The sequence below is a fragment of the Mesocricetus auratus genome, unplaced genomic scaffold (assembly GCF_017639785.1).
Source record: "Mesocricetus auratus isolate SY011 unplaced genomic scaffold, BCM_Maur_2.0 Super-Scaffold_100007, whole genome shotgun sequence".
NCBI classification, from domain to species: domain Eukaryota; kingdom Metazoa; phylum Chordata; class Mammalia; order Rodentia; family Cricetidae; genus Mesocricetus; species Mesocricetus auratus.
In genome coordinates this window covers 53,830,810-53,847,076 of record NW_024429191.1, presented here as the reverse complement: position 1 = coordinate 53,847,076, position 16,267 = coordinate 53,830,810, and the positions used below count along the sequence as shown (strand labels likewise).

Sequence of the window (16,267 nt, the reverse complement as noted above, 5' to 3'; positions counted from 1 at the left end):
ATTCTAGTTGCCTCTGCTCAGTGCTATCCATCTCTGTTTTGCTATCCTGATGCATGTGTGAGTGTAATGCTGGCTCACTGTCATCTTTGTATTTCCTTGATGAGGAATGACATTGAACTTCCTTCAGTGTCTTTATTGTCCATTTGTAGAGTTTGTGAAGTGTCCACTTTTTTTGTTGTTGAGAATTTGGATTTTATCTAGAATGTGGTAGTCTATGACTGTCGTCCCAGCGCAGGAGCTCTAGGCTAGCATAAGCTACAGAATAAGAGCAGATCCTGAAGGTTGTAGCATTAATGAGTTGGAGGAATTTATTTTGCTTATTTATTTTGTGTATGTGCAAGCACAGATCCATGTACATACGTGTGTAGACCTGAATTCAACCTTGGGTGTTGTTTGAGATGGGGTCTCTCACTATGACCTGAAATTTGCTGAGCAGACTGTCCTTACCTCCCCAGCACCGAATGCCACCACACATAGCCTTAAAGCACAGGTTTTGGGGATCAAACTTGGGTCACCAAGCTTTGCTAAGCATATAGCCCCAGCCCCTGGGTTTACTGTATGGTTTATGTATGGTGATTTGTCACACCAGTTTTATTCCATTAAAGTACTTGATTCCGTTTGACAAAATCCATTGAGTATGCAGGACTATTTCTGGAATCTTGTATAATAGCTCAGCATGGTCTTGAACTCAAGATCTTCTTTCGTCAGTCTCTTGAGAGTTGAGATTTACAGGCATGTGCGACCGTGCTCAGCTCTGTGTTTCTGTTAGCATGCCTTATTCATTTGAAAACCATTGGCTCATTACACTTTACAGATCTTCCATGTTTGGTATGTTTTATTTAATTAAAAATTCACATTCATGCTGAGTGTGGTGGCACTCACCTACAATTCCAGCACTGTAGGCTGAGACAGGAAGCTAGCAGGAGTGACTCTGACCCTGCATTATGTTACTGTTTCCACTGATTTCATGAGAAGAGTCTTAAGGATTGAGCTCTGGAAGCAGGAAGACCAGAAGTCCACGGTCATCCTTAGGGACTTAGCAAGTCTCAAGGAGGCCAGCTTGGGCTCCATGAGACCCTATCTTTAAACCAGTAAACAAGTTAAAATACAAACAAACAATAAAGCTCTAGGTAGTTAATATAAGTGTTCAAACATTCCTGTTTCTACAAGAAAACAGTTACTTTTGGCAACGCATATTATATGCTTTCTTTAGAAACCTGCACTTTCATGAGGTGTCCAGTGATAGAAGTTTTCTCCTGGTTACCTCTTCCAGGCTCTTTTAAATTTAGTTTGGTTTTCTTTTGGTGTTGGTGTGGTGTGCTTGAGCACATGACAGCGCACAGAGGTCAGGAGACAGCTTTCAGAGTTTGTTCTCTTTTCAGAGTTCCTGGGACCTTGCTCGGGTTCTTAGGCTAGAACAGCCACTTTGCCCACTGAGCTGCCATGATGGCCCTGTTGAGGCCAGCTCTTAGGATGCTGTTATCTGTAGTTTATCCTAAATAGCAAACTGTCCAAAATAAGTAAATATTTTAAGTTGTTTTTCAAATTTTTTATAAGGATCTGTTTTTTCTTTTTCAGGCCATAATGCAACAGGGAGATACATCCATAAAGCCCATCCTTCAAGTCATTGTAAGTACCTGCGTGTATGTGAAGCAGAACAAACATATTTCAGCTCCTATATAATTAAAAATTGCATTTGATGAAAGATATACAGTTTTGTCTACTTCCCAGAACATGTACACACTCTCCCCCATTCCCAGAACACAATTACACTCATATTCATAAACACACACCCCTATACAAGTACATACTAAATTTTTTTGATGAGATTTACTACTTAAATTTCTTTTAATTAATTGATCCATCATTTAGGGGAATTCTAAAATGTAATGTGAATTTCAAATATTGTTAGAAAAGAGACTCCAGGGTCATTCCTGCAGGTTTTGAGACAGTAGGTCACCCCTCCTGGGCTAGTCTCCTTCAGGCTCTGTTTGTTTAGTCAGCTTCCTTCAGAGGCTACCCCTTCAGGTCAAGTCAGTGTCTGCTCTGCCCTGAGATCATTCTGTCCACATGCTGTCCTCCTGTGGGCTTCTGTCTACACCAGCTGTGAGTTGCTTTAAGGAAATTGTTTTCTTCCCATTTCTAATTTCACTTTGTATTTTCAGCATGTTCCCTAAACAGTTCCTTATGTGTGTTAGGTGCCTTGTTATACATACTTTTGAGATACAGGAGAGAGAACACACAATTATTGATATTTCAGTTTATTTTGTTTTTAATAATGTTAACGGAGAGAGTTTGGTGGGAAAATCAATCCAATTTTCTTTCATTTGTATTTAGGTGTCAGGAGGATGGGCAAGCAGTTCATCTTGTCTTAAACTAACGGCAGACCCTCTCTCCCGCCACTTAGGTTTACTTACCCTTAGGGATTAGGCAGACAGCTTGGTTAATGAATCAACTTTTCTATCAACTTTTCTAGAACATCCGTCCCATTACCACAGGGAATAGTCCGCCCCGGTATCGGCTGCTTATGAGTGATGGATTGAACACACTCTCCTGTGAGTATGATGAATAAATCTAGGCTGTGGGAATACTTGAGTAACAGCGGCACACGGTACCCTTTGATTGCAGTGTTTTGAGCACCTGAAGTCCACATTGGCCGTGGGCTTTGTTCAGGGAGAGTTGCCGCTGGCAAAGAGCCGGTCTGACAATAGACTGGATGTAGTGGAAAGCTGCCATTCAGCTTAATTAATTTTCTCTAACTGGCGTTGTATGTTTTCTTTGATTAATTTCCCTGAGGATACTATTGACATTTTGTGAATGTGATGGGTGAGCCATCCTGAACTTACTTTTTCAGGAGTTTTATTTCTGTCCTAGAAGCTTTAAAAAGAAGGTGTGTGTGTTGGGGTGGGGGTGCTTCTGGACCATTTGCCTGTTGTCTCTAGTCACAGCATTAAAGGCCTAGAAAGGATTGCTTTCATTTTCCCCATGAAACTGCAATGACAGTAAAAATGATCTGGGGTCTTTGAGAAATAGACACCATTTAGGAGTGGCTGAAGATCTTAATGTGGGGCAGAAATACACTGTTTTCCTCAGAGTCTGAGGTGTTTTAAACAGCTGTATTTAATGATTTTTCCTTGTGATCAGCTTTGAGATTAGACTGGAAGGGCTTGAAGGCTGACGTTCTCTCTGAGACTAGACTGGAAGGGCTTGAAGGCTGACGTTCTCTCTGAGACTAGACTGGAAGGGCTTGAAGGCTGACGTTCTCTCTTTGCTTTGCAGCGTTCATGTTGGCCACACAGCTGAACCCTCTTGTGGAGGGGGAGCAACTGGCCAGCAACTCTGTCTGCCAGGTCAACCGATTCATCGTTAACACTCTGAAAGATGGCAGGTATGCACTTTGCCCTCCATTTCTCCCATTGTAGAATGAGAACCAACTTTTGAACAAGCTGCCAAATGCTAAAAAGTTCAGGGAGGAGTTTTTAAGAAGGCAGCGAAGAGCTTCAGCTGGGCTCGGTGACTAGCATCAAGGGAGAAATACAGAAGAAACAAACTGGAAATCTCAGAAAAAAGATTAGAATGCATAATTCTACTTATTTCTGGTTTCCTCAGCATTATTGTTAGTATCTTTTAATGAAAGGTCACTTACTGTCATCTGTAGACCAGGCTGATCTCGAACTCACAGAGATGCCTGCCTCTGTTTCCTGAGTGCTGGGATTTCTTAAAGTCTTTTATAAGCATCTTTTAGCAATTCTTATAGAGAATTTTTGTTGATGTTAAAACTCTCAGCTTAGTAGGCTGGAGAGGTAATAACATCTCCATTGTTAAATTGCTTGATAGGCAAGCATGAGAATCTGAGTTTGTTCTGAAAAGCCAGGTCCAGTGACATGAGTTTATAACCCAGGGGAGTGAAGCAGGAGGAGGAGGGAGATGGATCGATGGTGTTCCCCGCCTTGCCAGTCTAGCCTAACTGGGGAGCCCTAGGTCTCAGTGAGAGACTATCAAAAAATAAGGTAGGTGGCTGGTGGGGCAGGTCATGGGAAAAAATGCTTGTGGTCAATCCTGAGGACCTTGTTGAATCCCCATGACCCTCGTGGTGGCAGGAGAGAAGCTGTCCTCTGAACTTTGTGCATGCATGCACACAATAAATGAATAATGTTTAGAAGAAAAACAGAATTGGCATCAGGAATGTACCTCATTTGGTGAAGTGCTTGCCCGGCATTCATGCTGCCCAGGGGTTGGATGGTAGCACCATTTAAACCAAGTGTAATTGTTTATTCTCATAACCCCATTATCCTGGGGTCATCAGGAGGCTCTGAAAACCAAGGTCATCTTTGTGTATAGCAAATTCTAGGCCAACCTGGGCTACATGAGACTTTGTCTCAGAACAATCAAAGGAAAAATCAAGGTGAATGATTCATGAGAATTGACACCTAAAGTTGATCTAGCCCACATTTGCATGTGGACAAACACATGTCCTACACAAATGTACTCAGACACAGGTACCTGTGCAATCTCCCCCCACAAAAGAACCTGATCAAAAAATGCACATTTGGTTCTCAGTGAAACCAGAGTACTAGAGAATTTCAGGTTTACCGTTACCATCGTGTGTTCCTTGTGGTCATTCTGTGGAGTTAGGCCACTTTGCTGTGTGAACTCAGTGTGGCTTCTTGGTGCAGTGAAGAGGCACAGCCTAAAATAACAATGCAAAACACTGTAGAAGCCACACAGCATCAGAAGTGTTGCTTCACATGCCCTCCCATGTGGTTTGGTTTGAGTGGTGCTGCTCTGGGTTTTTATGGCAGCTACCACATCCCTAAGCAGTAGGAATTTTTACCTCTGGTGCTGTTAATCTGATGGCACTGTAGTCATATACGATGTCCTTTGTTGAATTCTATTTGCTTTTCTGTGTGGTATAGCAGTACTTTTAACTGTGCTATTCTTAGTTCTTTCTTCCATAGCTGGGGATAAAACCCAGGGCCTCTTACATATTAGGGAGCATTCTGCTAATCTACTTGTTTGCTGTATGTCCAGCCATTTATTGATTTTGAGTTGATCTCTATAAGCTGCCCTGGCTGGCCTTTAATTTGTGTTGCTTTTGCCACTTCCACAGCAGCTGGGGTTATAGGTACAAACCATTGCTCCTAGCCAACAGACTTTGTGTTCTGTGTAACTGGCCTGTGATCTTCAAAATCTCACATGCAAATAAAGTTTGTTTATGTTTTTAAGTATTGAATGTTGTATTAGTTAACCTTTTTCATTGGTATAACAATGATAAAAGCAACTTAGAACTGGGCGGTGGTGGTGCATGCCTTTAATTCCAGCACTATGGAGGCAGAGGCAGGTGGATTTCTGTGCATTCGAGGCCAGTCTGATTTACAAAGCTACACAGAGAAACCCTGTCTCGAAAAACAAATAAAAACAACAACAATTTAGAGAAGGGTTTTTTTGCTTTTTGGTTTTTTTTTGTTTTTTGTTTTTTGTTTCATGGTTTGAAGATACAGTCTGTCATGGCAGCTAGAGTCTTTATTTAGCCTAGGACATCAGTCCATAGAATGGTGTCACCCCCAGTTATGATGAGTCTTCTCACCTAAGTTAATCTAATCTACCCCTTTGGGGGCATACCCAGAGATTTGCCTGCTGCAGTTCTAGATTCTGTCAAGTTGACAGTATCAGCTGTCAGAAGTGTAGTGTTATTTTGTCCTGGTTTTTTTAGGTTTTTGAGCTGGCTGTTTGAGTTTATCTTTGGCTCTTATTTTAATGAATTCAGTCTATTTTATGACTCCCTTCTGGGAAGTATCACTCTCGGCTTAGGCTTTCTTGTTTGCCAGGTTCTTTGTCTTTTGTGTGCCTCGTTCTTTTCATTTTATACATTGTGTGTTGAATTGTTGCTGTGTCGTTTCCTCTAATTTTGTTCATGCTTAACATGAACAGCTCTGGACAGTTCTGCCAGACTTCTTATTTGTTCTGCCATTGTCTAGGCAAGACACATCTTCTTGCCAACCTGCCTGTCTGCAATCTGTTATCTTCCACTCTGGGCCATCTTGAGTGCTACAAGCAGTGCTTGTGGCTTCTAGGACATGGTTGAGGGAGAGGGTAGAGAGATTTTCTGGGGTTGACTACAGTCCTTGCTGAGAGATACTGAGTACAGTTCTGCTCATGCTCATGACTCACCACAGCATGGTGAATGGCATGTCTGTGTTGTTTTAAACTTCTGCTGAGAGCCTGTGTGTGTGTGTGAGAGAGAGAGAGAGAGAGAGAGAGAGAGAGAGAGAGAGAGAGAGAGAGAGAGAGAGAGAGAGAGAGAGAGAGAGTCTGTCTGAATGTATCTATTCCTTGCCTTTATGGTAGCCATCTAGGCTTATTCCTGACCTTTTTTTTGGGGGGGGGGTTGGTTTCAAGACAGTGTTTAAAACAGCCCAGGTTGCCCCCAGAACTCGCTTTATAGACCAGGCTAGCCTCTAACTGATATAGATCTGCCTGCCTCTGGTTCCCAAGTTCTAGGATTAAAGATATGCATCACCACTATCTGGCTCATCTTACCTATTTTTAATACTTAATTATTTTATGTGCATAGATATTTTACCTGCATGAATATCGGTGCACCATGTGTACCTAGTGCCTGTAGAAGCCAGAGGATCCTTTGGAGTTACAAATGGTTGTGAGCTGCCATGTGGGTACTGGAAATTGAACCTGAGTCCTCTGGAAGAGCATCCATTTCTCTTAGCCACTGAGCCATCTCTCCAACCCCCTTTTGTTTATTTTGAGACAGTTTTTCACAAATACATTAAGGCCTCAGATTTAATATGTAGGTAGCCTAGGCTGCCTCGGCTTCCTGAGTTCTGAGATTATAAACTGGACCGTCAAACCCAGCTTAATACTTTTAAATAATTGTCTTTGTTTTTCATTTATACTTGTTAAAACAAAAGTTTATTGACTGTAACTTTTCTCTGTATACAGTTTGTGTGCTTCGTCTTTTAAATTTTTGAGGTTTCAATTTTACTTTATTATTAGTTCTCTGTGGGGGCAGGAGTACACTCCCTTACATGCCTTAGAATCCCGATGTCTTCCTCTGTAGGTCTCCATCTTATTCCCTGGAGAGTCTCTCACTGGCCCTGAAGATGACTGGTTTTTTGGCTAGGCTGGTGGTCTCTAATCCTTTCAGACTAGAGTTATAGGCACTACCAATTTTAACTTTTCAGATAGGTCCTGAGGATATGAACTCAAGTACTTTGTCATTTAAATTTTTTTGAGATGTATTTGTTTTAATTTTTATAATTTATGTGTATGGGGGTTTTGTCTGCTTCATGTATGTCTATGCACCGTGTGTGCTTAGTGTCCATGGGATCCAGAAGAAGACATTGGATTCTCTGGAGTTGTAGATGGTTATGATCCATCATGTGGGTGCTGGGAATTGAACTGGGGTCCTCTGGAAGAGCAGCCAGTGCTCTTAACCTTTGAGCCAATTCTCTAGCTCGGGATACTTTGTTCTTTAATTTTTATTTATAGAAATAGTAAACCAGGCATATTAATTATGATGTCTGTTTTACATGTTTTACCCATTCTACCTTGGTCTATTAGTGTATGGTATTTTGTGGTGTAGAATTGAAGACATTTTCAAAAATCTATTTGCATTTGCCCATTTTCCCAGTTATGACCTCTGGATTGTAATGCAGAAGAAGCTTTCTGACAGTTCTCTCCCTTTCTCCCTCCCTCCCTCCCTTCCTCCCTCCCTCCCTCCCTCCTTCCTTCCCTCCCTCCCTCCTTCCTTCCTTTCTTCCTTCCGGGTTTCTTTGTGTAATAGTCCTAGCTGTCTTTGAATTCGCTTTATAGACCAGGCTGCCTTGAACCGGCTGAGATCCTCCTGCCTCTGCCTGGAGAGTGATTAAAGGCATGCGCATCTATTGTCTGGCATCTGACCAAATTCTTGACCATATTTTAGTAATAAAATAATAGTAGATTTATTTTTACGCATGACATGAGTGAGGAATCTAAGTTAGTTTCTTTTCCAAATGGGCATCCCATAGAGGGCCAGTGAGAATGTTTTATTCTGAGTGAGTTGGGAAGCCATGGGGTTCTGATCAGATCTTTAAAAAATTTTTTACTGTATTTTATTTATGAGAAAGCATTTCATCTCATGTAGCCCAGACTCTGCAAGGTGCTGGGGCTTGAACACTGGGTTGTATAGGAAGCTACACAATCAGCCCTGAGTTGTGGGTGTTTTTAACCTTTTTGTCACCAGTGCTGAACATTTAACTAAGCCTCACACATGGTAGACAAGCACTCTAGCTAGCACTGTGTTGTATCTTCCATTGTGTTGTAATCTTTAAAAGGTTTGCAAAAGTTACTCTTAAAGGGCCGGGATGTGGTTCAGTCGGCAGTGTACCTGCCTAGCATGCATGAGACCCAGGCATAGTGCACACCTCTGTAATGCCACCACTTAGGAGATGGAAGTAGGGGGATCTGAAGCCCAGAGTCATCCTCAGCTATACTGAGTATGAAGCCAGCCTGGGCTGCATGAGAGTCTACCAAAAACCACACATAAAATGAGACACACAAACAAGAAAATGAACTGTGATAACTGTGTGGAAAATTGATAGTTGGTGGCAAACACAGATATAAAGAGACTGGTGTCTATTCTGAATTTGTCACTTTTCCCCTGATGTGATTGGGTATTCATGTGTCACTGACAGCTTTTGAAAGTCTGAAATTATTTGGAACACTTCACAGTGTTAAACAGTCATTATCACAATTAATTTTAGAACATTTTTCTTAACCCCCATAAAGAAACCCTATACCTTTTAGCTGCTAATCCCAAATCTCTGAATCCCGTGGAGCCACTGATCTTTCCGTGTCTATAGATTTGTCTACCCTGGTCATGTAATACCTGATCATTTGTAACGCTTCTTTATTTAGTATTTTCAGGACCAAGATGTGTCACTGCTTCATTCTTTGTGACTGTAATATTCTGTTGTACAGACAGATCATGTTTGCTTATCCTCTGTGTGTGTGTGTGTGTGTGTGTGTTGTGCGGAACAGCACGCATGCTCAGCAGAAGCTCTACCACTACATCCCCAGCCCTCTTTACCTTTTATTTCCAGACAGTGTCTTGCTAAATTGCCTAGACTGTCCTTGAACTTGTGATCCTCTTGCCTCAACCTTCCAGTTAGTTGAAATTACAGACCAGGGCTACTAGGCCCAGCACATTTTGCTTATCTTGTTTTTCAGTTTCTGGGCTGTTGGGTTGTTTTCTATCTGTGTGCATTTCGAATAATGCACTGAACATTAGTGTACAAGTTTTTATGTGGTTGGCCCTCTTTCTGTGGATTCTCAGTTCACAGATCCAGCTGATCGGAAATATTCAGGGGAAGTGTTGCACATGAACTGAACATGTACAGCCATATTCTTATAAAATAGTTTGCATCATAAATAATCTAGAGATGTTAAAAGCTTACTAGAGGATGTGTGTTAATTAAATGCAGCAGCTGTCATCCGGATCCATGTATAGATCTGCTGCAGTGGTGTCCTGTTGACATGGACACAGGGGTGAATGTATCCAGAAGAGAAGTTGCTAGTTGAAATGCTGACTTTATGATTTAACTTTATAAGGAATTACCAAACTACTTTCCCAAACAATGCTACCCGTCTACCATCTCAGCAGCCGGCCAGAGCGGGTAATCTGCGAATCTTTCACAGCCCTTACAGTTATGTGCTGTGAAAATGCCATCTGTAGAATATTTTAGTGACTTTTTGTTGGCAGTTCTCATGTTTTTTCTTCCATATGAATTTTAAGAGTTATATCAAGTTCAAAAATCAAGGAGAGGTCTCGTTTGAATGCATTAAATTGATGTATTTTGACATTAGGTCTTTTCATCCAAGAATATGATTATGATGTCTTACCACTGAAAACCTTGGATTTTCTAGACAATTATCTTTTTATTATAATACGTATATTATTTATTTGTTGTTTCTTTTTGATATCTTTTATATTAGTTTGTTATTTGTGCAGGGCACATGAATATAGGCACACATGCTATGACATAATTGAATGTTTTATTATTGGAAGAGGACATGTGTGCCGTGCTTGTGAAGGTCAGAGGACACCTTTCAGGACTTATTTCTCTCCTTCACTGTAACTGCAGGTGTGAGGCTTGTTCATTGAGTGCTTACACCCACTGAGCCCTCTCCCCAGGCCTGTTTCTTTGTTTTTAATGGTTCTGAATCAATTAGCACCATTAAAACCATGTTGACAGTAGTGTATCAGCAGGTACCTTCTCTCTACCTGGACAGTGATGGAAATGCCTTTGCTTTTGGTGCTCAGCGACACTTACCTTGTAAAGTACATATACTTTATCATGTTCAGGACTTCTTTAGGTCCTTGTATTGCTTGGGGTTTTATAGGAATGGCTCTTGAATTTTTTGAAAAGCCTTTACGACAACTTGATATAATCATATTATTTTTAATCCTTTAATAGTATGAATTATTTTAACCTATTAATATTGAACTGTTCTTTCATTCTTACATAATAAATCCTTTCTCTAAAAAATAATCCTCTTAGCTTCCTTTCTCTTTTCAAATCTGTTTTATATTTTGCATGATTTTGAACATTTATAAAAGTAGACTGAACACTGGAATTGAGTCCCCAAATAGCCCTCACTGAGATTTTTCACTTGCCATCAGGTCCTGCTCTAGCCCTACTTTTTCTCACATATACTCTAGATAATCTTGAAGTAAGTTTTGGATAATTTATTTCAAAGGTAGACATAGTTATCATTTTTATTTAAACGATGAACTAGCTTTGAAAAAGAAGTACTGGGGTTGAGGAGACGGCTCAGTTAGTGAGGTGCTTGCCCCACAAGCATGATGACTAGAGTTGGGATCCCCACCACCCACAGAAAAGGCTAGGCATGGTAACACTATTCTACAGCCCTGGTGCTGGAGGCGGGCTTGGGGAGACGTGTGCATCGTTAGAGTTCACTGGCAGCAAGTCTGCCCAGCTGGTGAGCTCTGGGCTCAGAGATCCTGTATCCAAAAGGGGGGGGGGGACACAATGGCGCACACCTTTAGTTCTACCATTTGGGAGGCAGAGACAGGTGAATCTGTGAATTCAAGGCCAGCCTGGTCTATGTGTCCAGTGGAGGACACACATAGCTATATAATGAGACTCTGTCTTAGAAAACCAAAAAGTAAAAAAAAAAAAAAAAAAAAAAACATTGAGGTGGAGAAGCTGGTAAGATGGCTTAGCAGGTAAAGGCATTTGTCACCAGGCCTGAGACCTGAGTTTGATCCCCCAGAACCCACATTGTAAAACCAACTCCTGAAACTTCTTCTCAGACCTCCACTTAGCTTGTGTGTGTGCGTGAGAGAGAGAGAGAGAGAGAGAGAGAGAGAGAGAGAGAGAGAGAGGAGAGAGAGGACACACCACATATACAATAAATAAATGTAAAAGACTAGGCATAATGGAACATGCCTTTAAGCCCAGCCCAGCACTCAGGAGGCAGAGGGAGAGGAGGTTCTCTTGAGTTCCTTGCCAGACTGGTCAGAGTGAGTTCCATGAAAGAAAACTAAACAAAGTGTAGAGAGTAATAGAAGGCACCCAGCTTACTGGTGTCTTGACCTCTGGCTTGTGCACATACAGGTGCAGCACATGTACCCACATGTACATGTGCTCACACACAGCCTGCATTCACTCATACTGCACACCTCTACAGCCACAAAAATGAAAAACAGGTACCGTTTACATCTAAAATAAATGTCCAGCAGTGTTCTTGTTCCAACTACTCATATATGGGTGTATCAATGCTTATTTGTGTATGTGTCTGTATACATTTGTGTATATATTCATTTAAATCAGGATCTGAAGTAAATTTACATTGTCTGGAGACCTCTAACATCCGTATGTTCCTCCTTGTATCTTTTTCCCTGGCTGTTTATTTCTTTGATACCATGTCTCTAGTCCTCAGTTTCCCATAGTCTCTATTTTGCTGATGGTAGCCCCATAAAGGTTACCTAGGTTCTCTGTAGAGTGGATTTTGTATTCATCTTGCTATATTTCATTTAATGCTTGTATGTATTACAAGATGAAACATATTTTAATACTATATTTTAATTGTAGATTTTAATTTTATGTTTATGAATGTTTTGGCTGCACATGTGTGTCTGGTGTCTACAAAGGGCGTAAGAAGGTGTCAGGTATACTGGAACTGGAGTTACAGATAGTTGTGAGCCACCATGTGGGAGCTGGGAATCTAACTCAGGTCCTCTGAAAGAGCAGCCAGTGCCTTTACCTACTGAGCCATTTCTCAGGGTCCCAATGTGAATTTTTTTTGCGAGTGGTAGGGGAGGGTGTTTCGAGACAATTTCTCTGTGTAGCTTTGTAGACCAGACCGGCCTCAAACTCAGAGATCCACCTACCTCTGCCTCCCATGTGCTGGGATTAAAGGTGTGTTCCACCATTGCCTAGCTTCAAGATGAAACTTTTAAAGACTTGTGTGTGTGTGTGTGTGTGTGTGTGTACGCACACGCATGCGTGCCCATCTTTGTGATTATGTATATATGCATGTGTTTGATGGGGAGTACCTTTGGAAGCCAGAGATATCATATTCCCTGGAGCTGGCATTAAAGGTAATTGTGAGCTGTTAGATGTTGGTACTGGGAACCAAACTCAGGTTCTCGGCAAGAACAGTGTGCACTTTTAACCACTGAGACATCTCTCTCCAACCGAGATATAGCTCAGGCTGGCTGGCCTCTAACCCACTGTGCATCCGAAGTGATCCTTGAACTCCTGATCCCAAGTGCCGGAATTACAATCATGCGACAACACATTTGGCTCAGTAGGATGTTTTAACAGATTATCCATGTCCAGCTCATAGCAGATCATTTTTTTCAGGCTTGTTTTATTGAAGTGGCAGGACCCTGGCAGGATAACTTGATACAGATAGCATATATTGTATGTAAAGTCCAGCCTTGGGCAGCCAGACCATCTAAAGAGTAAAGTGTGATTATTGCTTAACCTTTGCTCAGGTTTACCCACCCTTTTCATTGCCACTAGCAACTCTTCTGTCACCCCCCTGCCTGTGGCTATGTTGCTTTCAAATTCTATTTTTCAGTTCTAACATGCATGGGATGTGCATGTGTGTGCACACATTGACATTTGTACATGAACATGCAAAGCCAAGGTTTGGGAGTCATCATCCTTAATTACTTTTTCACTTTTGAGGCAGGGTTGTAGTCAAGCCCAGAGCTCCCCATTCTGGCTTGTCTTTATAGCCATCTTGCGCTGGGGATCCCTTATCTCAAAGATGGGATTACAGGCAGATTGCCACGTCCACCTGGGATTTATGTGTGTTTCTGGATGTCTGAAATCCAAGTGCTCACACTCAGTATGCCCAAGCACTTTAGCTACTGCGCTATCTATCAGTAGTTCTTTTTAATCTGCAGATAGATCATTACATCTTTGGGCTGTTGCTTAATTAGGTACTGTAGCTGGCTACCTGCTTTTCAATAAAGTGCAGTCTAGAAGAGAGAAAGAAAGCAGTCACTAATTAGTAGAGAACGTAAAACTAAAAGAAGTGTTCTGAAGGGATGAAATCAAGGCTGCAATAGGACAAAGAAACCTGATCTAAATAGAGACCAAGGAAATGTCTTTTGAAGTGATATTTGAAATGGAGGGGTGTAGCTCTGTGGTAGAGCATTCGCCTAGCGTGAATAAGTCCCTGGTTCAGTTCCAAGTTTGAGATAAGAGCTAAAAAGTACGTACTAGATGAAGCAGATTGAGAGAAGAAAAAAAAAAACAAAACAAAACAGAGGACCGTCGTGTAGGCTTGATGGCAGGAGGAAGCACAGCTTATGCCAAGTACTGAAAGAAAACAGCTGGGTTAGAGGGCAGCATGCTTAGAATTGCTGAGATGAGATGAGCTGGGGGCTGGTATTGTAGCAGAACCAGACCATGAAGCCATGTGAGCAGTGCGTGTGCGCGTGTTCATGCATGTATACAGGTACCCTTATCTGTACCTGTGGAAGCAGAGGTGCCTTCTGAGATAGGTACACTGGCCTGGAACTTGCTGTTTATGCTTGGCTGACTGCCCAGCAAGACCCAGGGCTCCTTCTGTCTCCATCTCCCCAGCACTGGAACCATGCATATTGCCACCACATCTAACTTGTTATCTGGGTGTTAGGGATCAAACTCAGGTCTTCAAGCTTGCACAGCTATTTCTATTCTCAGCCCCCAATAACTAAATTTTTAAAATGTCTACTACCATAATTGCTTTTCACTGGGAAAAAGTAATGGTTTAGATAAGTATGTGCTTCTGAGAACAGGTCATCTTTTTGGCGGTAGGATTTTGTATTTAGTAATCTAAATTCTTACATCAGTGGCTTCATGAAGATAATGGCACATAGCAAGATGTACTGTTTTAATTAAGGAACTAGATAGGAAGTAAATATCTCTATAGACATATAAAAAATAAACATTGATGTGGGGAACAAGTGAATGAAGTATTTACATAGGAATTAACACTTCTCAAGTTATTCAAGAATGAGAAAAAGTTAATAAAGGATGCAGTTTAGCCAGACAATCATTAAACTTCTTAGCTCTTCTCAAAGCTCCAGACTTCTGTATTCTAATTTGTGTCTGTTTGTCTTTGTAGGAGAGTAGTTATTTTGATGGACTTGGAAGTTGTGAAATCAGCTGAAGAGGTTGGAATAAAGATTGGAAATCCAGTGCCCTATAATGAAGGTAAAAATCTACCTTATAGGTTGTAGCCCTCAATTGGATACCGCTTTATGGATCCAGAATGTTACTGTCTTAATAATAAAATGATTATTTAGGGGACTAGAAACCAGGTCATTCTGTCTGTTTCTTGTTGTTTTATTTTATTATTTATTTGTTGGTTGGTTTTTCAAGATAGGGTTTCTCTGTGTAACACTGGCTGTCCTGGGACTCACTCTAGATCAGGCTGGCCTTGAACTTACAGAGGTCCACCTGCCTCTGCTCCCCAAATGCTGGGATTAAAGGTGTGTGACACCACTGCCTAGCTTCTTTTACTTTTTTAATACTGAAGAAATGGTATGTGAATAAATAGGGAGAAATTTAAGAAAGACAGTCAACACTCACATGATTTTTTTTAGGCTAGCCTGTTCTACAGAGTGAGACTCTGTCTCAAACCACTCCTCCCAAATTGAATTGTGAGTTTAAATCTTTTAGTATGTGCGTGTGTGTACACAGCATGTATGTGGAGGTCAGAGGACAGCTCTCAGGAATCTGTTCTCTCCTGTCCTATTGTGGGATCCAGGGATGGAATTCCTGGAATCATTGGGTGTTTGGATGCTCCTTGCCCAGTCCAGCCTCTGCCTGAGATGCTGGGTTACAGTGTGAGCCACTGTGCTGGGCCAGTAGATTCTTTTTCATCAGGTTGAGGAAATTTTACTTCTTTTTCTTATTTGCTAACATTTTTGTTAAGAATGAATGGTGAATTTTCTCAAATGCCTTTTCTGTATATATTAATAATTGAATTCCTTTTCCTATTTCAGTTAGCTAATATAGTGGATTATAATTGATTTTTAGATGCCAAAGCAACCTGGGATTTCTGGGATAAGTCTGGATTTCTGGTATATTATCCTTTTCACATATTTGGATTTGCTTTCCTGAGTCTACCTGATTTGGTTTTGTTTAGTATTTTTCACATCTTTTTTAAGATTTATTTTTAATTATATTTGTCTCTCTCCCTGGAAGGCAGACATTTAGGCTCTCTGGTAAGTTATAGGCAGTTGTGAGCTGCCTGATGTGAGTGCTGGGACCTAAACTCTGGTCCTGGTCCTGCAAGAATAGTACATGTTCTTAGCCAGTAAGCCATCTCTCCAGGTGTGCCGCCCCCCCCAGTAATTTTAATCTGCGGTTTCTTGTGTCAGTTTAGTTTTGGAATCTAAGTGATCCTGACCGCACAGGGTGATCTGGAGAATATTCATTTTACATTTCTAGGTTCATATAGAATCACAGCTATTTCTTCCTTAAATGTCTAGTTGAATTCACTAGTGATGGCTTCCCCAGATGTCATGCCTGGCTCATACAACAGTACTAATACAAGTATATTTGGTTTGTAAGTGTGGAGATTTTCTAAAGATCTTTTCTGTTACTGATAATTTAGTTCTCTCTCTCTCTCTCCCTCCCTCCCTCCCTCCCTCCCTCCCTCCCTCCCTCCCTCCCCTCGGGTTAAGAGCCCCTTTGCTTTTGTTTTCTGGCTTCTGAGCTGGTTGTTTTTTGTTGTTGGC

At 41.3% G+C, this 16,267-nt stretch overlaps 1 protein-coding gene across 2 annotated transcripts in view; it reads left to right on the top strand.

Annotated features, from left to right (window-relative positions):
• The window catches only part of Rpa1 (replication protein A1), a 52,707-nt gene that overhangs the window by 4,723 nt on the left and 31,717 nt on the right, over positions 1-16,267 (top strand). For both annotated transcript variants that reach the window (XM_013111808.3, XM_005067398.4), the window contains exons 2-5: positions 1,579-1,629; positions 2,477-2,555; positions 3,280-3,388; positions 14,647-14,735. In XM_013111808.3, the coding sequence (XP_012967262.1) occupies positions 1,579-1,629; positions 2,477-2,555; positions 3,280-3,388; positions 14,647-14,735 (328 nt within the window). The remainder of the gene's footprint in view (positions 1-1,578; positions 1,630-2,476; positions 2,556-3,279; positions 3,389-14,646; positions 14,736-16,267) is intronic.